Below are 26,172 nucleotides of genomic sequence, written 5' to 3'. Positions count from 1 at the left end.
AATTCGTTTTGATCTATGTTCTTGGCTTTACATAATCTGCTACCCATTTTCTCCATTTTGAGAGCAGCCACCAGGCTAGCCATGTAACATATTCAGTTTCATCGGTAAAGTTGTAAACAACTGGTTGGCTCAAGGAAGTATATAATCTGATATAATTACTATTTCTGTTTTGCTACCTCCTTATAAGACAGCTTGATAAATGCTAACTAGAACACGCTACTGTAATACAATGGGTAGTAGTGGTGTGGCTTAGCAAAAACAAGCAAGTGTGCACGTCCCCAGGGAGAAAATCATAGCCACTTTGCTGCTTCTCTCTGCCCTGCTGCTACCATGCTAACCCATTGCTTGGTTTAGTGTTACATGTATTATAGGTTCTGAATTTGCAGAATATTAAAAAGAACCCTCATTGCATTTACCCAACTAAGGGCTTTTCCATACCTTGATTCATAGCTGTCAACCTTCCTTTTTTTTGGTGGGAAATTCCCTTATTCCAGCGCCGTTTCCCGCTGCTATCCCGGATTGTTAGATATCCCGTAGACTGTGCCCGGGACAGGTGAGGCTACTGATCCCTTATTTTCAAATCTGAAAGTTGACAGCTGCGCCTTGATTTCTTGTGGACTGTGAAGCCCTACACTTTGAAAATCTGAATAGGAAAGCTACATTAACTGCATAGGGAATCCTCAGATTTTGGGAGGATAAAGTGTGGGATGGCAGTAGACGGAGAACACTGCATGGATGGGGGGTAGGAGTGGATGGGATTCAAGAAGAAATAAAGGCTTCACAATCCATATTAAGCCAAGGTATGGGCAAGCCTTGTTTTAAAAGTGTGCTTTCCCTGGCAGCAAAACGGAAGTGCTGCTGTTGTTTCCGCAATTCAATCTTTCCTTCTCCCCTTGGTTATCTCATACGCACCTAATCAGTAAGAAAAACGAGGTGGTGGCCTATCCAAGTGATGAATGGGCTTGTCTTTTTAAAGCTGTAAAGATTGCTGAGAAAATAGAGACAAAGTAGATAGTGTATAAAACAGAAAATAATGCAAGCAGGACAAGAAGACTGGATAAAATGCTGCCATGGTTGCTATCATCTTTTTGAGATGGTTCACAACTTCTAGCCTGGGTTAATAGTCTACATTCAAAGGCACCGGAAATTGGCAACCCAAGAGCTTTGTAAATACATTGCTGTTTTGTGAGTTTCAGACAACTGCACATGTATTAACCAGAACAACTTGAATTTATTTAAAATTCATCTCAGAATGAAACATGTTTAGTTTTTATTTTACAAAAAAAATAATATTGAAAACATCAAAATATTTCTAATTTAAAAAGAAACCATGTTAGGAATAAAGACAATTTACATACTATTGAGGGGGTGACAACAGGAAATTAGGCACAGTATTAAGGCCAGCATTCATTAAAACAATACTAATGTATTTCTATGTTCATTTGTAACTCAAGAGGTATGGAGAAGAATTTACTTTAATGCATCCGTGTGAGAATGAATTAGTAATTTGTCATTATAACAAGATTAATGGATTGATTAAGGTGTACATTTTCTTCCTTGCAACTAAATCTGGTTTCTAATTTGGGGGGGGGGCTGCTATTTGAAGGAGGGGTAGAGAATTAATAGAACAAAGTACTCAATATGGACTCTGTACCTGGGGAAAGAACTTTATAAAAAAAAGGAGAGAGGGAATGAGATCACTTCAACATACCACCTTTCTTTAAAAACAACAACACAAAATGTTAAGAGATATCAATTGCATAGGAATTTAAATATAAGGCCAAGCAGGAAACTAGGCATAATAAGGATCATTAAAAGAGCACTATGGTGTCAAGACCTAGGATTACATCCTACCAAGTCAGAGTTGAACCACTGAGCTCACTGGACATTAAGTCCATTGATTTCAACAGGTCTACAGTGAATATGGTGAATAACGCTCATAGTATTTCCATCTGAATTCTACTCAAAAAAAATCACAGTATTTTCTAGTACTACAAACAGTGAATGTCAAACTGTCTCTTTAATTTTCATACTGAAAACCAATATTAAGGCTTGGTAGAAGTAGAAAACTTAAAACTCGTTGTTTAAACCTGATAAGTGTGTTAGCACCACAGTGCTATGTACGTACCTGATCTCAAGAGATCCTACCTTCTGTAAATAATGTAAAAGTAATGGTTTGCAAATGAAGTGTAAGGTTACTCATTACTGCACCCCATCAGTGATTTGCAGGACTATGCGAAGTTTAATTCTTCAGTACAAAAGATCCCTCCCTGCAGAATCTTTGATCACTGAACAATGAACACTGTCACAAATGAAACTACAATAGGCGCTCCAGTATTGGTGTGATATTGCATAAGACAGAAGGGTAGATCCTAAAACCATTAATGACTATTATTAAGTCACGGCCATGTCTGTTAGGAAGGTAACCTGTAGCCTTCCAAATATTCTTTGCATGTATTAAATATAAAACATAGGTATTTAACAAATCATCTCTTGACATTTCAAGTAGATTAAAATTGCGAAACTATTTCTTATTAATTCATTTTTGAGCTGTTAAAACGCGCTTCAGACCTTGATTTCTATATCATAAGTAGCTTACTTTCTAGAATGCTATAAAATATAGTAGTGTTGGGAGAAAAAGGTGTTAGAAGTACATTAGCCGGGGGAAGCTGAACCAACATTTTAACAGGGGGGAAAGTGCATAAGACATTGTAATACTACAAATGTGTTAACTTCAGGCCAAAACTTCTCTGGGACCTAAGCAATACTATTTTACACATTATTTTACATGTATGATCTACCCAGATGCCACAGGTTACTGTTTTATCTCATGGTATCACCTTGATTTTCATATAACTGGGGGGTGGGGTGGGAATCATTCAAGAATTGTCCAGTACTCTTCCATCAGTTAATGGCATAACTGCAGCTCTTTTTATAAATTTGAGGAGGACGACAAGAGGATTCTCTTTTCTTTTCATTTTACAATTTTAGTTAGCGTTTCAGATTCTGTGGATTGCCTCCCGTCTGTCCAAGCTTCCCGCGTACTCTTCAGCGCTAGTGTTTTCTGCTGGTCAACCACAACATAATCCACTCTTTCATCCGCCACGCTGCTGCCTGAACCGCTGCTCTTTTTCTGGAGACAAAATGAAGAAAAGGGTAAGAACAAGGTAAGCTAAAACAAGTCTACAGGTTGGCTTCAGAGCATCCTTTTCATGAAAAGATAAGACTTCTTTGCAGAAGGGACTAAGATTCAGCTGAGTCTCCCAGCAAGGGAAGGAGGGGGCAGTTTTGGCCTATCTACCCCCCTGCCCTGGCAAATCCTCAAACCATCAACTACGCTGTTCCAGGGAGACCCCAGCTCTTGAGAACAGCTTTTCAGGGGGCTGCAGGGGTAAGGAAGAATCTGCACATATTTCCTTCCCCCACTTTTTCAAGTGAGAGTGTCCAATGGGCAACTCATTGAAACTCGGGTCCCGCCAAAATGTAAGACAAATGTATCAGTGAATATAATTATTTGCACTGTACCATTTTCATTAAAACAACACCTATTCATCTCACCAATCCTCAAAGCATGGTACAGTATGTGGAAAACTGGCTGCAAGAAAAGCCTAAGTGTAGCAATATAATGGCAGGTGACATTAAAGATTCCATGGTTTTCCATAGGGTTTCCCAAAACCTAGTCTCCAGGGTTTCCCAAAATTGAGTCTCCAGCTGTTTTTGGACTACAACTCCCACCATCCCTAGCTAGCAGGACCAGTGGTCAGGGATGATGTGAACGGTAGTCCAAAAACAGCTTGAGACCTAAATTTGGGAAACCCTGTGCTAGATTACTGGTGGCAAGTTTTAACTGATAGATGAAGCTGGTTTAGTATTAATAGGCAGAAGCCAATTTTAATTAGTGAGGCTGATGATAAAAGTCATTAAGTTCTTAAAGCTGTATTAATTGTGATGTGGTAATGCGGAATGAAAAAGCAAGTATTAAATACAGTATTTTCTCCTAAAAGTAAGTAGTTGTCCTGGGACAATTTAATAAACAAAAATTTACCTGTATCTTGATGGAGAAAAAAAATCCCCTGACACAATGACTGCCAGATTCATTGCCCAGCTGAGAAGGGAAGTTTTCCACTCCCATTGACTATAATGAAGGTAATGAACTATAGTAGCCCATTTCACTGATTCGTTGTGGTCTGCCAGTTCTGCAGGCATGGCAAGGGCTGTGTTATGTGGTGTATGCACAACCACACTCCATGTGCCTCATTTCCCCCTGTTCTGACAGTCTGACAATGCTGGAAGAAAATCTATACTGGTGAAACATTTCTGCCAGTATGCCAGGGAACCTCTAGCAACATATCTTGTTAACCCCAGAGAGGCACCTATATTGTAACTAATAAACCACTCAGTTTTGTTTACCTTGCGAGGTGGGGTAGATTTTCCAGAATCTAAATCCAGATCTAAATATTCCACTTGCTTATCTTTAGGTTTTACCATAGGACTACTTCCCCCATCGAGACTGCTGCTCCCAAACAGAGCCTGAAATTATAATTAAAATGTTTAAGTCAGCAACGGCGACAACTTTTATGGAATGTAGTGCTCACTGCACAGCATGTGAGAAACTGACTAGACACATCACATTTTGCAACATGCCTTGTAACATAGCCCTGAATATAAGCAAATCTGAAAATGAGGTAACAAAAATGTCATTCTTGAACCGTTTAACTACCTGTGTCCCATACTAAAAAAGCTCTTTCTGTGCTATATATTTTATAGCAGTATCATACCTCAGAAGGTCATGGATTCATCTCAAAAAGTTATGGGAACTGTAGTTTGCTAAGGGTGTAGAGACTTATTACTATAACTACAATTTATTACCCCTGCCCCTAAGGTCCCAGGGCAGGTTACAACAATTAAAATACAACGCTAATATTAATGTAATATTAAGGTAAAGGTACCCCTGCCCGTACGGGCCAGTCTTGACAGACTCTAGGGTTGTGCGCCCATCTCACTCAAAGAGGCCGGGGGCCAGCGCTGTCCGAAGACACTTCCGGGTCACGTGGCCAGCGTGACATCGCTGCTCTGGCAAGCCAGAGCCGCACACGGAAACACTGTTTACCTTCCCGCTAGTAAGCGGTCCCTATTTATCTACTTGCACCCGGGAGTGCTTTCGAACTGCTAGGTTGGCAGGCGCTGGGACCGAACAACGGGAGCGCACCCCGCCGCGGGGATTCGAACCGCCGACCTCTTGATCGGCAAGCCCTAGGCGCTGAGGCTTTAACCCACAGCGCCACCCGCGTCCCTAATGTAATATTACACAATGTTTAAAACAACTAATAATTACAGAAATAAGGCGGGTCCATATCTATCTATATCATCTATCTATCTATCTATCTATCTATCTATCTATCATCTATCTATCTATCATCTCTCTATCTTCGATCTAGTTAGCTAGCTCAGGCATCAAATGTCAGCGTAAAGAGGTGCATCTTCAGCATTCGCCAAAAGCTATATAAGGAAGGTGCCAGACGCACTTCTGTGGAAAGGGAGTTCCACAACTTCGGGGCTGCCACAGAGAATGTCCTCTCCTGGGCCACCCCCTACCCTGAGCTTCTGAGGGCAGTGGAACAACCAAGAGGACACCCTCTGCCAATCTTACCTCCCAAGATGGTATTGTAGGGGAGGAGAGGGTCTTTCAGGCATTTGGGCCCTGCATCATTTAGGGCTTTAAACACTAACATGAGCACCTTGAATTAGACCCAGAAATAAACCAGCAAACAATGCCGTTGTTTTAAAACATGGGATATATGAGATCTGAGAAGAACCCAAGCCAGCAATCTGGCCACTTCAATTTGGACCAATTGAAGTTTCTGAGTCATCTTCAAGGGTGGCCCAATGTAGAATGCATTAGAATAATCCAATCTGGAAATTATCAAAGCATGTAGTATAGTGCCTCCTCCCCACCCAAAAAAGTTGTGATGAGTGGTATGATACCACTTCAAATGTATGGTGCAGATGAGGTCCGTGACATCATTTTAGACAGAGCTGCACAGTAAAGAGAGTACTTAAAATGAAAACTACATACTGGATCATCACTGGACTGATTTGGATTCATGGGTACATAATTCTCTTCACTGTCATGTGAATCACTGCTGGAAGTTGTGCTATGGACTGAATCTGGTCGAGGAGACAAAGGAAACCTGGAGGAACTAAAATAAAGAGACATTGGTTTTAAAAAGTGAAACTGGAACCATCTTATGTATGCTTTGCAGCTGTATTATTATATTTGTTTAAAATGTTTATAATATTTATACTTCCCCACCATACCTTTTTAAAAAAGAAATAAAAGTTCAATGAAGCAAAACACAATAAAAACCTCAGTAATAACCAAGCAGATTGAGAGATGATGATCATTACAGCAGTATCGAAATGTAATTTTAAAAATCCCATTTTTGACAATGCGGCATATATTTGTGTGTCTTAGGTTGTGAGACAGGATGCCAAGGCACCAAGAAAATGTGGACCTTGGTAGGAAAACAAGTTCTCCATCGCTGCACTAGGGTATATTCTGCATTGAACATGTTAAGAATTCTGAATGAACATGTGTAATCTTATGCTGCAAAAACACACCAAACCAAAACACACAATCTCAACACTGTGAGACTTGTTTATAAGTAAGCATACATAGAACTGGGGTGAAATGCTTTTTTTCACACCAAAGGTTTACTTGTATAATACACACATATGCACAAAAGCAAATATTTAATTTCTTAAAAGGGTGAGAAGACTTACTCTCGTGTAAAACTTCTGGTGATCGGAGATCTAACTGGAGCTGGCAATTCTTCCCATTCAGGGAGAGGTTTTATTTCTAGTGGTGCTGGTTTTACTATATAAAGAAGCAAACAAGTTTTTAAAATAATGTACTAGGAAAGAACTACAGTTCCTCAAAAGGAATTCTTACAATATTATTGCAATTCCCATTATTTTAAGGTCGGTGAGGAAATAATTTGGAATAGGAATGTGTTAAAATTAGAGAGCTTCTTCAAATACTTTAGTTTTATATATATACTTTCAGTTTACTATCAAACACTAACTAATGGCTACTGCTAATTGAATGATGTAACAGCTAACAATTACTACATTTAGAAACATTAATGTATGAATCTACTCTATGAGGTGCCTCCAAATATCACCTTTTTAGGCTCTTGTGACCACAGTGAGTCATTAACAATCTAAACTGAGTCAAACTCTCATATAAACAGCATGGTTTCTGTTTTGTACACAAACTGCTTTGCTACAGAAACTAGGAAGAAAAGAGCTTTTCTTTGCACCAATGTAAGCTCTTCAGGTCTGTTTGTCTTCTCTTACACATGCAGAATTTAATAGGTTTCATTAATGTGCATTAATAGGAAGAAGTAGCTTTGAGCCTTGAATGCTCTCCCTTCCACTCTTGTGTGGCAGAAGTTCAGTAGAATTTAGTTTTACTTTCCATGAATCCAGACTTATGATCCAGAGATCATGGTTTAAAATAAACTCTTATTTACTGAATGATTTATTTTAAACTGTTTTAAACTTTTGTCAATTTCACAACAACCCAACTTCAAAACATCTTGTTTTGAAACACGCTAGAAGTTGTTTCAAACCATGATCTCTGTTTCATAAGGTACAACAAGCCAGGATTCTAAATACTGCCAAAGTCCTTCACCCAACCATGCAGGAAGAGAAAGAGATGGGGAATGTACAAGCCTGAGATTTATAGCAGCTCCTTCCTGCTTATGTATATAGGGCTCAGCCATGGTTTAGAATGAAATGTCAGGGCAAACACTGCCTTTCTGCATATTTATTTACTTTACAAATTTACACACCGTTTCACGGCCTGAAATCTTCAAGGCTCTGCTAGTTTGGGGGAGGGGGCAATACTTCTTGGCAATTGAAAACAGTCCATATTAAAAATGCATAACTGCTATTTTACAAAATGAATAGCTATGGGTAATATTCAATGTTTGTCATACTCAGAGGAGCCCCATTGAAATCTGAGCATGTTAGTCGCACATCACCCTATATCCCCAGCCTTATCCTGCAATAACACTCCCCCCCCCCCCCGAAATTGATCCCACCTTTCTAGGATTCATTGCAGTGTATCTGCAGGCTAGTTTATTTAGGATTAAAGAACAGTTTTAAGCACTTAGGTCAGTCATATACAGTAAATTATCTGCATATGGTGTTTCTGACAGACCTAATAAGTATGTACTCATAAGTACATCACCCTGTTTAGGGAAGTTTTTAAGAATTGATGTTTTTATTATATTTTTAGATATGTTGTAAGCCACCCAGAGTGGCTGGGGTATAAATAATAAAATTATTATTATTACAGTTGTACCTTGGTTTTTGAACAGCTTAGTTCTCGAACGTTTGGCTCACGAATGCTGCAAACCCGGAAGTGACTGTTCCAGTTTGCGAACTATTTTTGGAAGCCGAACATCCGATGGGGCTTCTGCGGCTTCTGATTAGCTACAGGAACTTCCTGCAGTCAATCAGAAGTCACGCTTTGGTTTCTGAATGTTTTGGAAGTCGAACGGACTTCTGAAACGAATTATGTTCAACTGTATTATAAGTAAGAACCACTGACTTCAATGGGACTTATTCGTAAGTACAGTCATACCTCATGTTACGTTTGCTTCATGTTAAGTTCTTTCAGGTTACGTCCTGCGGTGACCCAGAAGTACCAGAAAGGTTTACTTCCAGGTTTCACCGCTTGCACATACGCAGATGCGCAAAATGACGTCATGTGCATGTGCAGAAGCGGCGAATCGCAACCCACGCATGCACAGACGCGCCGCTGCGGGTTGTGCTCTTTTCATGTTGCGAATGGGACTCCGGAACGGATCCCGTTTGCAACCAGAGGTACCACTGTATGTTTATGTAGCAGTACAGCCTTAAGCACTTTTCAGTATTTATGAGACTAGATAACAGGGGTCTGTTTTGCAAATGCCCAAACAGAGTAGGGGACTGCACTATTCACAAGCTTTCAAGGCACTTGGTTTTCAGAGCAGTCTGAAGTAGCAGAATGTATTTAAAAGCATCTTAAAACCCTCAGACAGATTCTAAAGTGTTCGTGTGGTGATGGGGAACATCATAACTGTGAAGCACTTTTAACAAGTCCTCTGAATCATTTGAAAGTATAAACATGCAAATGTATACTTCATATTTTCACATCAATGAACTTCACAGGAATTTTAAATTGTGCCTACACAAACATACCTAGGAGTAAGTCCATGGAAATGTAAGTGCTATGATATATACATCGTAAAATAATGGTCTACAGTGAAAGCCTTTTCCTCTGATTCTTATTGCCTAGCGGAGAGGAAAATACATTCTGCATATACCTAAAGGGACAGTTCTTTGTCACATATTCCAGATTCTGGGGCTGCAGCAACATTGCCTATCTCAAATGGAGCTCCACACAGCTGCAAAGTCTCCAAAGGCACCAATATTTTTTGAAAGCAATATGAGCAGCAACTTGTCCACTGATTGAGGGCAGCGACAGTGGACAACTGAAGACCTTTAGTAGATACATACTAGGAACGGAAAGACTGCTTCATTCAAATGACAGTGAGATCCACAGCTAAGGTATGTGCTAAATGGTGATTTGGCCATTATAACACACTACTTTTCTAGCATTATTTAAAACCTCCCTCTCCAATGGGGCAATGCAGTAAACACTAGCCTATCTCAAATTTTCAGTGCTTGTTGTATATAGTTCGGGGTTTTGTTTTTTTAAAAGTATTGTAGTACTAAAGCAGTCCTCTAAAGATCCCAATAGCTGCATCCCAATAGCCACACTATCTGCACCTTCAAGCATTTCACATTAGAAAACGTTAGTTAAAATAACCTGCAGACTGGAAATATATTTGAAAACAAACAGTTATACAATCATTAAGCAGGCAGGGCTAATTGCTGACTGAAGGAAAGATGCTTTTATGTACAGCACATTCCATTTTCTGTGTGCTAAGAGTGCCTTTTCTTAAGCAGGAAATATTGCGGCTAACAAATAAGCGGACCAAAAAATTGAGATAAGAGTAGCGACGACCATGTTTTTATAAGAGTTCCCCTTTTAGAAAACATTTCCATACACAGCCCCAGATACCATGCAGTGCTGAAGTACATACCCTTTCTTCTTGTAGTAAATTCACCTATGGTTTGGGAATCTGTTCGCTCTAAACCATGTGGCTTAGGTCTTAAAATTTTAGGGCTCTGACCTAATTGGTAAAAAGAAGAGTCTCTCTTAATATAGTTTTTTTAAAAAATAATAACTGGAAAAAATGGAACCCTATAAACAAATTGCCAAGCCCCTTGCAGAAAAGTGATGCTTAGAAGCGAAAGCAAGCAGCTGGTGGAAAGAGTCCTGCAGTGTGGCAAAAGCACATGCTAGTGCATAAGCACGACATTCAGAATGCATGATGGAAACATGCATGGAAGAGACAATGTAAGAAGAGATGGTAGAATGCCATCAACTGATGGGTCTCCTTAATTACAGGAAGGAGGTTCACAGGTGGTGTTGTCATATCCCCTGAAAGGCCATGCACACAGTTTGAGAGTGCTCCTAGATTTGGAGCTGACTGAGGAAGTGCAGGGGGCATCGGTGACCAGGACCACTTTTCACCACCTTCTGCTGGTATGCCAAGTGCACCTCTATGTGGAGGAGCTGACCTTACAGCAGCAGTCCACGCTCTGGTCACACATCCAGACTGCTGCAATGCACTCTACATGGCACCGCCTTCAAAGATGGTTCGGAAACTTCAGCTGGTCCAGAACGGACCAAAAATGCACATCCAAAATGTATGTGAAGGGTCACTGTGGGTCACAATCTGTAATGGCAAGTTCATGCTAATTCCTGTAGGAAAGTATCTTCTTTGTGTTGCCTTAAATACTGCTCTTTATGCCATAAAGCAGATTTTGGGATAGTGGGGAAAGTTTTCAAAGAGCAATAATCACGCTTCGGATTAACCCTATTGGCTACAATACTGTGCTGCACTGGACACTGATGCATTTCTGGGATCAGTTTAGTTTTTTGACCCTGAAAACCCACAATGATTTGAGCCCATGTTGTTTATTGGACTGCCTGTACCAATGTTATCCTGCTCACATTTTAAGAACTGCTTTTGAGGCTCACCCTGGGATGCCTGTCTCCTAGATTGGTAAGATGGGTGGCCACAAGGGAAATGCCCTTCTCTGTGGTGGCCCCATGGCTATGGACTTCGTTCCCCTTGGATTATGTCGGATTTCTATATTGTAGGCTTTTTGCAAGGCCTATAGATCTGGACTACCGTCATGTGCTGGACTACCACCATGTGGATGTCTCCACTGTCTTGTAGGAGAAAGATGATTAGATCATTGTATTGGAAAAGATCATTATATTGGAAAAGACTTTCCAGCAAAATCAGTCTTCAAATACAAATGAAGCTGTTCTCTGGCTGCAGCAGCCAATGGGACCTCATATGTTCATGTTCTTCACTGCAGGCCATCTCCTTAGCATGCTAAGCTTAGAATCACTTTATGAAACAAAATTCCACATAGAAAAATGCATGAAAACAGTATGTGATGATCAGACATGCATTACTACTAGATGTGCAGTGCACATGCTCAACCGATGGTGGTGGAAACCTCCTGGTGAATGCATATCACATGTTCTGTGCACAGGTACTGATTCTGCCTGCGTGGGATGACTGCCAGTGTCAGGGTGAAACAGAGTGACTGTGCAAAGAATTTAATTTTGCCCCAAATGAGTGGTTGTCTGCCACTAAAGATTGGGGGGGGGGGATGAACTCTGGGGAGAGTGAACTCTGCTATATACCAATGGTATGGAGCTAAACCTGCCTCCTATTCCTACTCCTGACCCCCCAATTTTTAACATTAATATGCTGTAAAAAACAAAACAAAACACCTGTTTCTGATGCATTGGCCTGGCTCACACATCCCTAAGACAAACTATGGCCTTCTGGGACCATGCAAATGTATGGGCTCCTAGAGAGGAGAGCGCTCACAGCCGCTTTGCTCCTCTCTGGCCCATTTTACTCCTGTGCTGCCCTGCCCTTAGCAAAGCCATTATTTGCCATCTGAACATCGGTTTCTGGTTAAGTTTTCTCCTTGCTAATTACAAATAAACTTGTTTTGGAGCAAGAAAGTAACTGCGCCAATCGGTTTTCTTTAAATAGGTATCTGTGGATTACTGCAATTTAAAACCAAACAAAACCAAATCCAGGCATACAGAGGACATCCCTTTTTAGCTGTTAACAATAGACCTGACTTCCTTTTGGTGAAGACACATTCACAAACTTGTGCTTGTCCTAGTGTACTTACTGTATCTTATTGTGCTGAACTGTATCAAACCATAGCTTTTAATGCATTTATTGTTGATTGATTATATGCATTGCCATTTTAATTTCCTTGTTAGCCTTACAGATCATTATTATTTGAAATGCAACCATAAACAAAATAAAAGTTAAAAAAATGTAGAAAACTTTGTTAGCTCTTCTTTATATCTCTTATATCGTCTTGAGGTCACAAGTCATTCAAGTGGGGAACAGTTCATTAGTCATACTGAACCATGTTAATATCCATGTACATCTGGCTTCAGCAGTTTGTGGGTTACAATTCTATTCTAGTCTACTCTACCACAGTAACCTAAAATTGTCAGTCATCTTGAGGGCTACAGAACAGAATATAAATTTTAAATAAATAAAACAAAACCTTATCAAAGAGACTTTCAACTTAGTTACCTACTATTAAGATTATTTAATACACAGAAAAAGCAATGCTCTTTACCAGCCACAGGGAAAAGTTATTTATAAACAGGGTAAATTAAAATTTAGTCAGGAGTTAACCTATAGTATTGGACCCTAAGGTATGTTGACCTAAAGAAAGTCATGGAAGGAAAGTTCTGTTCTGTTCCGTTCCGTTCTGTTCTGCGCTCTCTCTCTCTCTCTCTCTCTCTCTCTCACACACACACACACACACACACACACACACAGAGACTCACTTACAACCTATTTCCCATTGTTGAGGATAACTCCCAGTCATCCACAGAGGCCTTTCAGGGGTGCAGGTTGATGCAAGGAGGAGAATGAGAAAGGAGCTTTCCTTCCATGAACTTCCTTAATTAAGCTTCTCTTGATATCCAAGCAAGAGGCACTTTAAAGATCCAACCTAGATATCTCTAGGGCAGAATACTAGACAGCTGTCATTAGTTAAGCAAGTTTCCTAGCAGTGCTCACCATGTATCACTGCATATGAAATGCTATGTTACTATCTTGACAGAGACAAGTATATAAACTAAAAAAAGCAATGTTACATCCTTGTTTTAACACAGCTTCAAAGACAGGAGCACAGGACAAACCCAAGAACCAAACTTGAAAGTGAAATTTGCTTTCTGTTTTGCCTTATATAAAGGGAGGGGGACAGTTGTTGCATGTATATTCATATATAAAGTCGGCATGCAACAACTGTCCTTTCTATATATGTTCAATTTATAAATGCAAAAGTATCAAATTCGGTGGGTGGGGGGAAGACCTCATTCTTCCACCTCCAGCATCAGAGGCCCTATACCTCTGAATACCAGTTGCTGAGGACCATGAATGGGGAAATGGTACTGTGCTCATGTCCTTCTTGTGGACTTCCCCAAAGGCATCTGACTGGCTCCTATGAGAACAGAATGCCTGTCTAGATGAGCCATCTTCATCCATATGTACTAACAAATGTATTCTGATTTCTAGATTATATTCCAAGTTCAAAGCATGGTGTTTTTTAACCTGCGTTTTGCCATCAAATAGTTTTCTGTACTATTGGCTTACAGCTTAACAATGATCAATATTGCAGCATCTCAATATAGCTCTACTGAAGGAAAAGGCCGATAGCAGGATAGATGGCAACAATGCTGAGCAAGAAAGGATATGCACGATATGCACATTTCAAACAAGATCTTTCTGAGAACTTTGATCTCATCCGTCCCTCTAACTGCAAGCACGGTTCTTTTTCATTCTTTATTACCAACCAATTCAATACGGTTTGTTTTTGTTTTTGTTCCATTTAACTAATAGATTTTAGATGAATGCCATCCAGTAGTGCTGAGAGGTAACAGGGATTTTCCCAAGCTGAAATCCAATTTGCTAGCAATGCTGCTTGCAACATACCATCACCAACACATGCAAGCTTTGAGAGGTTTAAGCAGCAGAAAGCATAATTACCCCAAATGCATAATTCAATAGACACAGTGCTGTCAAAAACATTCTTGAAATGACATTTATTTCTGACACATATATGCTTAAACATTTGGTGCCTTTTAGTTTTTTAAAATTAAAACTTGCTTGTCTCCGTATGGCCATTTCCCCTGCGAATGAGCCACAGTGAGCCTTGGGTTCATATACTTCCCTTAATCATTTCCCTCAACATGCAGGTCAGGTGTTGGTGTTTAGAAGCTTCTGCTTAGGCTTTTACTTTAATCACAGTTTGCCATGTTAGCTGAATGCTGCTGCTACCAGTAAATATGATTAGTTTTAAAAACCCAATTTCAATCAGTTATGGTGTGAATAGAAACTAGCCATACAGTTAATGTTCATCACAGTTTGTTGATCTGGATGTGATTAAGCAAAAGCAGAAGCCTCTGCACTGCCGGGAGAAAGGTGAGAGGGTGCAAGCCAGACGCTGCATACAACACATTCCTCCTGGTCCACATTATGCTAAAGTAGTGTGATGTGTGGATGCAGCCATTAATTCACAATACATTACACTGGCCAATGATGCTAGGTTAGGTAGCTTCTGGTACAGCCTTCCAGAGGGCTCTTCCTCATTTATGGAAATAGCTGTTAACTGGGAGAGGAAGATTCATGATGCCAAATGCAAACAGCTAAGTATTCGACCCTTCAGAATGGCATATGCGCATAGAAACTCATACATTTAAATAGACAGTACAGAAAATCTGACAGTCAGCTGCCCCCAGGTTGTTGGTAATTGTGAATTGTGGATTTTATGTGAATGAAAAGGAATTCAAAACTGCTAATACTTAACATATGCCTACCTGCTAAGGCAGGCTTCCTCAACCTCGACCCTCCAGATGTTTTAGTCAGGGATGAAGGGAATTGTAGTCTCAAAACATCTGGATGGCCGAGGTTGAGGAAGCCTGTACTAAGTTTTTTGTAAATGTTATTTTTAAAGTAGCAGCATCTGTATTATGCATGGAATGGAAGAATCACAGCTATTATACTGTATATCCATATCATCTGAAGGTGTACTTTTGCTAGCCTTACCAAAAAAAAAATATATAAAAGTATAAGTCCGGCTTCCTCAACCTTGGCCCTCCAGATGTTTTGAGACTACAATTCCCATCATCCCTGACTACTGTTCCTGCTAGCTAGGGATCATGGGAGTTGTAGGCCAAAAACATCTGGAGGGCTGAGTTTGAAGAAGCCTGGTTTAAGTGGATTCTAAACACAAATGAAAACGCAGGTTCTGATCCAGTCACAGTTTTTTCCACATATGATGAGAAGATGAGAAGTATCAGTACTATCTAGTGATTAATCAAAACAACCGTAAATATATTCAGTCTCGAGGTCTGTGTGTTTTAAAGGAAACTGTAAACTGTTAATATTGCTGCTTCAATTTCAAGCAGGATTTTATTCTGTGGAACAAGATGGGTGGGTGGAAGGACAAAACGAGGATCACGAAACACTCAAGAGTGGTTGGCAGTGCATGCCCCTTCCTTACCTTTCCTGTCTGGCTTGAGGTTCCTATCCACTGGTGGTGGTTCACATTCAGCAACAGGCACAGGCCGCCTGGGAGGGGTCTTGGGACTCGACCTAAACCCCATGTGTGCTGGCGGAGGGACTTGCATTCCAAACAGGGAAAAGTCAAAAGTGCCAGGAGTCATCGGCACATAGTTCGTCATTTCCTGGAAAGGTTCAGTAAAACTGCTAGAATGCTGTCGCGGGGGAGAGTTTGGGTTCATGGGGACATAGTTTTCATCCAATTCTTCACTTGAAACGCTTCCCACAGTCAATAGGCTTTTGTTCTTCTGGGGGAAAAAAATGATTCCGACAGCAAGAAATTAAACAACATTCTGAACAGGTGAACAGAAATTTAGCATACATATATTGCACAACACCTGACCACTCTCAAAACATTTGTGTGTCTTTTTTCCCCCTTTTGCAGGTTCTATGGAATCGCTTCGCCCCATTTGCATTGTACAAGCTCCAGCCAGGATCTACATTTTGTCTCTATCTTGTAACTGACTGCCACACTCTACATGTTTTTAGTCAGGTGTGGTGTGTGTGATGTGAGCTTTGCAGCTTCCCATGTTCTTAACCGCTATCCCCATCACTTACCTCCCCTCCCTCCCAAGACTCAATTGCCCCCACTGTTGTCTCACACAACACTATGAGCTAGCCCACTTATCATACTAAGAACAAAGCATTCTGTGTAGAAGGATTTCACAGCCCTGCCTCCATCCGTATCAGAGTATACATAAGCAGATATGCCTTGTGCTAATGTTGAAAATCAAAACATACTTACAAAGTGGTTATGAAAACCTTCCAATGAGCTTGATCTGTCATTCGGAAATGTCCGTGGAATAAAATAGCAATCTTGAGAACCCATATCTAAAGAAAGGAGAAGAAAGAAAGCATTGTTTCCCCCTCCTTTTTACACCTGGTGGCATAACACACACCATTAGCTGCAAATAGCACAAGGGGGGAAATTTATTGGATGTTATTTTGCTGCTGTCTATGTCTGGTTATGAAGTGAATGCAAGCCACTACCAATCCTAAAATCTGGAAGTAAGGAAAGCACCCAGACCACATGAAGGAGAAGAAAGTGAGGAGAAACTTTAAAAAGAGGGAGATCTTACAATAGAGTATGTATTAAAAAAAGCCCCAAGAAAGCAAATAACTGTTGTAATATTACTACATTTCTTACCACCATTCACTGCAGATTACAGTAGGCTTTTTTAAGGAAAGAAAGAAAGAAAGAAAGAAAGAAAGAAAGAAATACCAGGATAGGCAACGTTTCACACACAACCATTCTGAAATGCACAGCCCAGCCCAAAGTGATACAAAACTGAACATCTTCATTATGAAAAACCATGTTGACTAGTGATTGGTCAATACATGTGTGTCTTATTGGACAACATATGGAAACCTCCCCTTACTCTCTCCTGGCCCCATTTCTTCACAGGTGACTCTGCCTGCCTGCCTCCCACCCATCCCACTTTACATTGCTAACAATTGTTCTATGTGCCGCCTTCTGGATTCCCCTTGTTCCCCTTCTTAATTCTTTAAACTCACTTTCCACCCCTGGCATTCTTAGCCCCATACCACTCCCACAGTTTGGCCTTGTGCATTGTCTTCTGAATATTTATCCAGAATTTGAATTTTACACAAAAACCACACCAAGTAAATTTTAATTAAAATCTTAATTGCTTCAGAAAGCCAGGCCATCGCCGAAGCTCTCAAGCGCCTTTATAGAGCCGGGAAATGGTTGAAGGCATCCATGTGTGTTATTTATAAGGTGCGATCCTTGCACATGGTACTTTGCAGATCACACAGTAAACTCTTTGGAGTAGATTATTAAACTGGATAAAGAAAAAAAAATGCAAGGCAAGCAGAAAAGAAGGGAAAATGTAAGAGCTATATATAATGAGTTTGGGTGTGCCATTAGACAACTTCAGTTTATATAAGGTTGGGAAAGTTTATTTTAAAATTGTGGAGGCCATCTTATTAGGTACCTGTGATTGATTCCAGACATCCACAAAGCATAATGTCAACATCCACTAACTTCTGCAAACTCAGTAAATATTGTTTTAAAAAATCTGTTCAGGTTAAGTACAAAGTAGATCAAGAGTTTTTGAGGTCTATCACGTCCACCAACTTTTTTTGAAACAGATCCTTAAAAAACAACAACAGGGAGCTATAACAATTATCACAGTCTATATATCTTGAATTTCTTATATAGTGTATCTTAGCAGTTAATGTAGCACATCTTTTATTTTTTATTTGTTTGTTGCATTTACATACCACCTTCCAAGGAGCTCAAGATGCTGTACATGGTTATCCTCCCTCCCATTTCACCCTCACAACAACCCTGTGGTGTAGGTTAGGCTTAGAGACTGTGACTGGCCCAAGGTCACACTGTGAGCTTCAGTGGCTGAGTGGGGATTCGGACCTTAGTCTCAGAGCTCATAGTCCAAAACTCTAACCATTACACCACACAGACACATCATACATCAGTATATTTGTAACATGAATTCAGAGTTGCACTGTCTTGATTCTCGCACAAAGAGATTTCTGCTCACAGGTTCCTGCTTCTCAGCTCCCAAACAATCCCTTATATTTAAGATCTTCACTGATTTACAAGGAAGGTGAAGTAATTACCTATATGAAAAGTTTTCCCTGGCTGGAAATCACCTTTGTAAAAAAATAAAAATGAATTTCTGGTGATTCAGATTAAGTAAGAAAGGGAAAGGTAAAGGATCCCTGGATGATTTAGTCCAGTCAAAGGTGACTATGGGCTACGGTGCTCATCTCGTTTCAGGCCAAGGGAGTTGGCGTTTGTCCACAGAAAGCTTTCCAGGTCATGTGGCTAGCATGACTAAACCGCTTCTGGTGCAATGGAACACCATGACAGAAACCAGAGAGCATGGAAACGCCATTTACCTTCCCGCCACAGCAGTACCTATTTATCTACTTGTACTGGTGTGCTTTCGAACTGCTAGGTTGGCAGAAGCTGGGACAAAGTTACAGGAGCTCACCGCATTGCGCAGATTTGAACGGCCGACCTTCCGATTGGCAAGCCCAAGAGGCTCAATGGTTTAGACCACAGTGCTGCCCGCTCCCTCCAGATTAAGTAAACCAGATTAAGTGTGGTGTTGTGGTTAAAAAGTTGGACTAGGAACTGAGAAATTAGTGTTCAAATCGTCACTCAGCCATGAAGTTCGCAGAGTGACCTTGGGCCAGTCACTGCCTCTCAGCCTAACCTACCTCACAGGGTTGTTGTGGGGATTAAATGAGGAGGGAGAGAACAATGCACACCACCTTGAACTCCTTAGAAAAAAGGTGGGATCTTGGAAGCCAAAATGAGAGCTTGTGGGTCCACTTAACTATCTGCCAAAGGAAAACATAGCCTGAGTCAACAGGCCTCAACCATTGCAAAGCAATCTCAGAGGTAATTTGCAATGGAGAAAAGAAAGGACTGCTAAATCCTGCAAGTAGCTTTTCGCCTAGAATATCCCTGCTTCCAGCTGTTTTTATCCCTGCAGAGTTCAAAGCCCGTATTTTCAAGATAAACCCAGGTCTGGAACACTGCAAAGTGTATAAGCAGCTGGGGAAGCACCACGGAGAAAGCAACTAGGAATAGAAAAGTTAAATACAACTTTCCTGCCCCTCTCCTCAATGCAAATTTCCATTTCTCAAGACAATACTGAGAATCAGTATGTGGGAACTGAGGCGTGATTTCTCACAGCTGAAGTGTAATGTGTAGTTTCCCCCCAAGAACCAAGATTTCCAGGGCAGATCTTGCTCTTTTTTTAGAGAGGCTGAATTTTGGGAGCACCTCAAGGAAGATTTGTGTTAAAGCGTAGCCAGATGAAAGAACACTAACCTTTACGAAATATATTCAAATCCATGGTGGAAATTGTGTTGCTGCGCGATGGGGGCATTCCGCCAGTAGGGATGCAGTAGCTGCTATCAGTGTCTGAGGAAGTGCGGGAGATATTGCACACCTCCACAGGTGAGCGGTCCGAGGGATGGTGAGGTTTTGGTGGCCGAGGTGGAGGGACATCTGGAATAGTCTCTAGCTTCGAACTCTGAGCCAATGTTCCTTCTGGGAAAGTTCGTGGAATCTGGTACGTACTTCCAGGTGTTGGGGGAATGTCATAACTAATGGAGAAAGCCTTCAGTTGTGCATCAAGAGAAGATGCTGCAGATGGAACACTGAAAACATGTTGCTCTCCATCTGCATCAGTCCCAGAAGGAGATGGCTTCGGTAAAACGTCATGCGAATAACTCCTTGGCAAATTATAAAGGCTGCCATCCACAGATATGGAGGCAGCTCTCGGCGGGGGAGAGTCATAGACACTTTGCTGTTGAAAAAACCCATTCACTGCATGCTTGTTCAGCGACTGTACAGATGTTTTATGGGAAGGCACATTATCATTGCAGTCTGTTTCTGAAGAGGCAGTTTTCGCTGTGTCAGACTGTGACCTAAATGCAAGATTTTTTTAAAAAAAGAAAGTAATTTCTTGGCATATCCCAAGTTTATTACAGGAACTTTTGCACATTTTGCAAACTAATCAGCTGAAAACAGTGAATCACACCTGTAAACTATAACTAATAGTTTGATTTTATGTGAATCACATTCATGCACCTATAACATATGGACTCTTTATACTAGAAAGGGAAGTTTCTTATTGTGTTAAAAAGGGTGAAATCACACAGGCTGCATATGCATACATGTCACTCTCATTCTAATGTCTGGATCCAAAGAATAGCTACACAATGATCCTCTATATTTCTGCACTGTACACTGCTAAAGTCTCAGTTCCTATCTGTCTTGTAGATTTCAGGTGGGAAGGGTATTACAAGGGTAGTTGGGGTGGAGGGCCAAAAATCACACAAGTTGAAAATAAATCAGGTGACCATTTCCTAAATTACCGTAATATTTGGAAAGCTGGTTACAGTCAAAATGTGAGGATAATTTGGAACATGTTGGTTAAGTCTTAAATTCACCACCCTGGGCTCCTTTGGGATAAAGGGCGGGATATAAATTGAATAGATAAATAAATGTTAGGTACTATTTTTAGTCACAATATACACCCTAAATAACTAAACAAGATTATTATCTTTCAATTTTTAAGTATACACATCAGTCATTTCAACTGTGAGATTTTCGATTTCAGTTTGGGAGCTTTAGTTTCATCCTTTTTATTTAAATACTTTTTGTTTTTTAAAGCAAGCAAGCTTCATGCTATAATAAGGGGAAACCCTGTTAAGATGAGACAGGAACTGAGACGATTTGCAAATTGTAACCTGTTGCTATATGCAGTATTGATTGCATTTTGTGGCCATTCATAAAACTACTATATAACACACAGAGAGAAGATGTTTATGTTCTAAAATCAGCAAACCTATCTTGCTCACATAGCAGGGAATTAAAAGTGAAAAAGCCTGTATACTTAAAGAAGGCTGAGGCATGAAATGCTGGAATTTGTTAACACAGGGCTGCATTGGCACATCACAGGGATGCTAACTCTTGGCACTCCAAGAGTTGGTGGACTACAACTTACACCATCCTTTAATGAGGCCATGCTGGTTGGAGCTGATAAGAGCTAGGAGTCCAATGAGATCAGGAGGGTCACAGGTTAGCCAGCCATGCAGTGTACCATACTTACATGTGGCTGGGCTCCTGCTTCACTCCTCCCCTAGTATGATGAGCATCACCTCCTCCCTGGAGCTCAACCACGCCCCCTGGGTTAGTGTTACTTCCAAACTAGGAATTGTAATTTGCTTCATTCCAAAGGAACCGGGATGTGGAGCCAAGGCTTTTTATCAGCTTAGCAATCATAATTGGTTTGGCACAGAAGAACCACAGTCCCCATGTGGAAGTCACATTAAGCCAGGGGTCTTGTTTCTTCTACATGCTAATGGGGAGGAGCAATATGCAAGCCACCTCAAAGCCCACAGTGGAGCATTAACTACGGCTTACTATGACATGCTAACTGGCACGGTATGAATAGCATGGCTACCTGTCATTTGGGGCTGGGCTGGGAAGGCAACTGTTGGATTTTTGTCAGGGGGAAGAAAAAAGAGCAGAATACAAAGAATGCAGGGCAGCCACAGCATTCTTCAGTTATGCGTAGTAATAAAATAATGATGATGGTGGTGATGATGATGATAATGATAATAATAATAATAATAATAATAATAATAATAATAATAATAATACCCTGCTCATCTGACTGGGTTGCCCCAGCCACTCTGGGCAGTTTCCAACATAATATACAAAAACACCTCCAAGGATTCTTCTCTGAATCATTTTAAAAAGCACCCCCCCCCAAAAAAAGCCCACAAAAGCACAAACAGCTTTGCACACCGAAACACAACCCTTTTTGTATGCTTGGATCCTCCAGGTGGTTATTATTTGCATTGCTTATTAAAATTTCACAGCACAACGTGCAACACACGCACACTGAAATTGATTCAAGCAAGTTATAGCTTTGAGGTTAAAGTCTAAACACCAGATCCCAAACAATTCACATTACACTCACTGCAAGGGAATCTTTTTACTTTCAAAATCCTCCAGCAGTAAATACTCCTCCCCTTCTTCCGAGATTATGTATGAGCTGGTTTACAAGTGCATGATAAAAATTGAGAGAGGTCAGCAACACAAACTATTTTGAAAAAAAACCAGCCTAGTTCTTGGGGAAATCATGGATAAAATTTGTTGTTGTTTCTTCCAAAAAGTGTACCGATGTTAAGATAGGCAAGTAATCTGAAGGTTTGTAGCACCTTGACGATGGTATGCCATAGGGAGTAAATTAAGTGCACAATAAACCCACTGAAATAAATGGGTTTACATACGCACTTATCCATTTGTCAGACAGGGGCCATGTTTTGTGAGGGGTTTTTAAAGGACCAAATAATATAGTAAAATCAATACATTGTCACTGTCAATGGTTAGATGGCAACACTAAGTCTGTCCAAGCCTGATGAGCATCAAATGCCATTTGCAAGTGGAGGAGATAGGCTTTTGCAAGACATGTTCAAACTGCAACAGCAGCAGCCAATGTCGGATTTGTCACCATAAGCACTTTTATGAGGGAGGAAGTTAACATTTACCTTGTGGGTTCAGGCTTCTTGCTCTGACAGTTAATTAGTAACAGGTAGTCTTGTGGATCTTCTTGACTTGAGGCAGACTCTGATGGTGGGATGTTAATTAGCTGGTATGGAGGAGGTAGGGATGGTTCTGCTTGCACAGATGGCAGGGAAGTGTTGACAGCCGAGGGCAATTCGGCAGGCGCCTGTAGAGAACTGCCAGGTAGCTTCACAGCATCTACAAATGCAAAAAGCATGCAGCAGCATTCAATCCTTGCTTAATTGCATTTAAGTCTCTTTAAATCAGAGCCAAGCCCAGCTGAAGCCTTTGAAAAATCAATTAATCATGAGCTCAGTCAATTAATGTGATTTGCATTTGAATAAATGCTACATTACTAACGGGGGGCAAATGACATTACAAGCCTGTAATGTAGCCTGCTGTTAATATCCCCATACTGGTGTGGATGCAACAAGTGCCCTATGTTGGAAGGACTGGTGGCCTGTTCCTTGAAACACCCCTTTTCCTGCCAGTGGGTTGATCCAAAGCTCCATTCAAAGCAAGAGCACGGCATGGCTAGCCAAGCCATGTAGGCACCCCACTTTCAATGGTCTCTCCCGTCAGATATTCAGGCCAGTTGGGGGAAATGTATATGCCCTAATCATCATCTTGCCAGCTTCACTAGGCAGCTGCTTCTTTCTTCCACTCTTCTTGCCAGTTGGGAGAAGTGTCTAATCCTGTTTTAAGGCAGTGTAAATTGGTGGCCATCAGCACATCTTGTGGTAATGAATTCCATAGTTTAACTACTTGCCTTGCGCTGGGGGATACAGATTACCTGTCTTGAGGTGAGAACAGCTCACTATCATGGGTCAAGAATTGTGTCTGACTGCTTACTGTTTCAAATGTGTCCCCTGGTGAATCTGCATGCTAAATTCTAACATCAGAAAGCCACAGCAAATGACCCCCAAAGACCTTTCAGAATAGCAAAATATTCATTTCTCTCCCTGTACTTGGTTGCCACAACCAACAACATAACATCTGCGTGTTTCTTAAACGCTGCCCCATGTTGGTGTAGCACACTGTACAATACACATAAACTGGATCTTTCCCAATACCCAGCTTTACATATGAGCAGAAAACTACCACCAACCTTTTGAGAAATGATAAATAATTTAAAGGCAGCGTGAACATGTTTTAGATACCAGCTCCACCCCTCCACAATGATAAGACCTTAAGCAATGTCAGCTTCAGACACAGAGATGGAGGCACACTTCACAGAACATGGGAAGAGGCAATGGAAAGTGATGAATCAGCTACAAACAAAATTGTCTTGCAGTGATTGTCTTGCACTGCAACTCTTTTTCAGGAATGAGTCACTTAGGACATCTGTACAGAAGCAAAACAATCCGACTGCACTTCAAATTGATACCAAGTAGAAAATATGCAGATACAATGGCAATGGACGTTAAGTGATTAGCTTACAAAGGAGCATGGGACAAAAGGAGTTTTGTCTGCAAGCTGTAAACCATGCAAATTCAGAGCACATCATCCAAAGCACATCTGAATCACATGCATCTATTTTGATTAAAAGCCCAGACGTTATTTTGTACAACATTGTGAACATTTGAACAGGCAACTTCCCACACCTCTTTTATCCTACATTCAATATCACTTTGTATCCTGTACAAAGGATACAATAATAAAGAGGCAGAGTCTACACACGCAGTGAACTAGGGGTAGGAATGTGGTGGCAGAACGGACTCTACTGCCTCAAGACATGTGTGGATGATGCCAGTTTCAAATGCTCCTCCACAATGAAAATGTGTGTTCATAGGATCTTTCAAAACAATCACATTAATGCTGTTTGAATCCTTTAGCAAGATATGAACATCTAAAAATTGCATGTTCGCTTCTCAGATTTTTAGATGTGCAAATCTATCTCTTGCTGAAGGATTCAAACAGCATTTCTTGCCTTTTCTGCAGAAACCTTACAAAAATCAGGACACAATTTTGAAAAGCCTTCTTCGCATTTCAGAATCATACTAGGAAGACTTGGGCTAAATTCTCACCTTAACCGCAGTATAGTTGCAAGGTCTTGGGCAAGATGTTGACTTGGTGTGGATGCATGGGCTCCTGGAAATCAGCTGACAGGTGCTTTGTGCCTCCCTTTTTGCTGCCTGTGGCCATTTGACCTAAGCCAAGGCTTGACTTAATGTGTTGTACAAACCGGAACTCATGGTTAAGCTCTGTCCTCACTAGCCACGAGCTATAGCCAAGGCTTGTTCCTGGTCACACCTTGTGGTTAGTCTGGAGAGAGCATAACCATAAGTCCCACTTCAGAGGACTTGGGGAGCATATGCATTTGTCCTAAGCCAAGGTTTAATGTGACAAGTGGACCAGGAGCCATATCCAACACTGTAGCTCCATACATGCACTGGAGCATCTTTTTCCTCTCCTTTCACTTCCAGCTCCCCACAGGTCTTTAAAATTAGCTCCAGAGGAAACACCAGAGCAGATTTTAAGAGAACATAGGAGAAGAAGGGGAAACAGAAGTCCCAGTGCACCAGCAGAACCCTTCTATCTTAGCTTCCAAGCATTAATGGTGAAATGAGGGCAATGTGACATCTTGGAGACATTGATGGTGCATTAACACAAGTCAGCTAGACATTCTTCATGTTAAAAGTGCCATTACATGGTCCAAGACATGCTGGGAAAGTCAGAATAGTCAGTGAATAAATTCTATTTTGTGTCTATGAATGAATAAGCAGGATCTCAATAAGCCATTGAGATCCTTGGGGAATTTTGCAATGGTAGGTAACAAATACTAAGTCAGGTTCCATTAATTATTATTATTTTATTGCTGTGTACTAAAAGATCTGCTTTTCTGTGGCCACTGTTCCACTTAACCACAGTCTGGCAAGTCAACCCCACTGCTCAAGCTGCAATCAAGCTTTAGCTGTTCAGCTAGCTTATTACAACCACAAATATATATGTTTAAATCTACAGCCAGACAAATTATAAAAACTCGTAACTAGCCACTATGCAAATACTGTCCTAAAAATATTCAAGCCTATAAAACCAAATACAGAACCTTTCTCTTTTGCTTTCAAAAAGGCAATGCCTTCTAGAGAAACATACAAAAATGTGGCTCTATATAGTGTAAAGAATTCAAAACACAACTCTTCAGTTGTTGGCTGTGTCTACATGATGACCCAATATTTGCAAACTTCCAAACACTGTGCAGTTTTTTAAAACAAGCAAACACAGCACAGCAGACATCTGCACTGCCTTGCAATTGTCTCATAGAGTGCTTTGGGGTTCCTAGGG

General features: G+C 40.7%; 1 protein-coding gene across 4 annotated transcripts in view; it reads right to left on the bottom strand.

Annotated features, from left to right (window-relative positions):
* Positions 1–1,211: 1,211 nt before the first annotated feature.
* Positions 1,212–26,172, bottom strand: part of GAB1 (GRB2 associated binding protein 1) — an 81,329-nt gene continuing 56,368 nt past the window's right edge. For 2 of the 4 annotated variants that reach the window (XM_083457302.1, XM_083457304.1), the window contains exons 3-11: positions 22,872–23,085; positions 19,636–20,237; positions 16,555–16,640; positions 15,751–16,057; positions 10,161–10,250; positions 6,784–6,877; positions 6,077–6,200; positions 4,411–4,530; positions 1,212–3,133 (exon numbers count right to left, since the gene is read on the bottom strand). In XM_083457302.1, the coding sequence (XP_083313428.1) occupies positions 2,975–3,133; positions 4,411–4,530; positions 6,077–6,200; positions 6,784–6,877; positions 10,161–10,250; positions 15,751–16,057; positions 16,555–16,640; positions 19,636–20,237; positions 22,872–23,085 (1,796 nt within the window). In that variant the 3' untranslated portion in view covers positions 1,212–2,974. The remainder of the gene's footprint in view (positions 3,134–4,410; positions 4,531–6,076; positions 6,201–6,783; positions 6,878–10,160; positions 10,251–15,750; positions 16,058–16,554; positions 16,641–19,635; positions 20,238–22,871; positions 23,086–26,172) is intronic. The other 2 variants (XM_083457303.1, XM_083457305.1) reach the window with 1 other exon arrangement.

This window comes from Podarcis tiliguerta, assembly GCF_965153285.1.
Source record: "Podarcis tiliguerta genome assembly, chromosome: 9".
NCBI classification, from domain to species: domain Eukaryota; kingdom Metazoa; phylum Chordata; class Lepidosauria; order Squamata; family Lacertidae; genus Podarcis; species Podarcis tiliguerta.
Note: the sequence above shows the minus strand (reverse complement) of the source record. Positions and strands in the feature narration are given on the sequence as shown.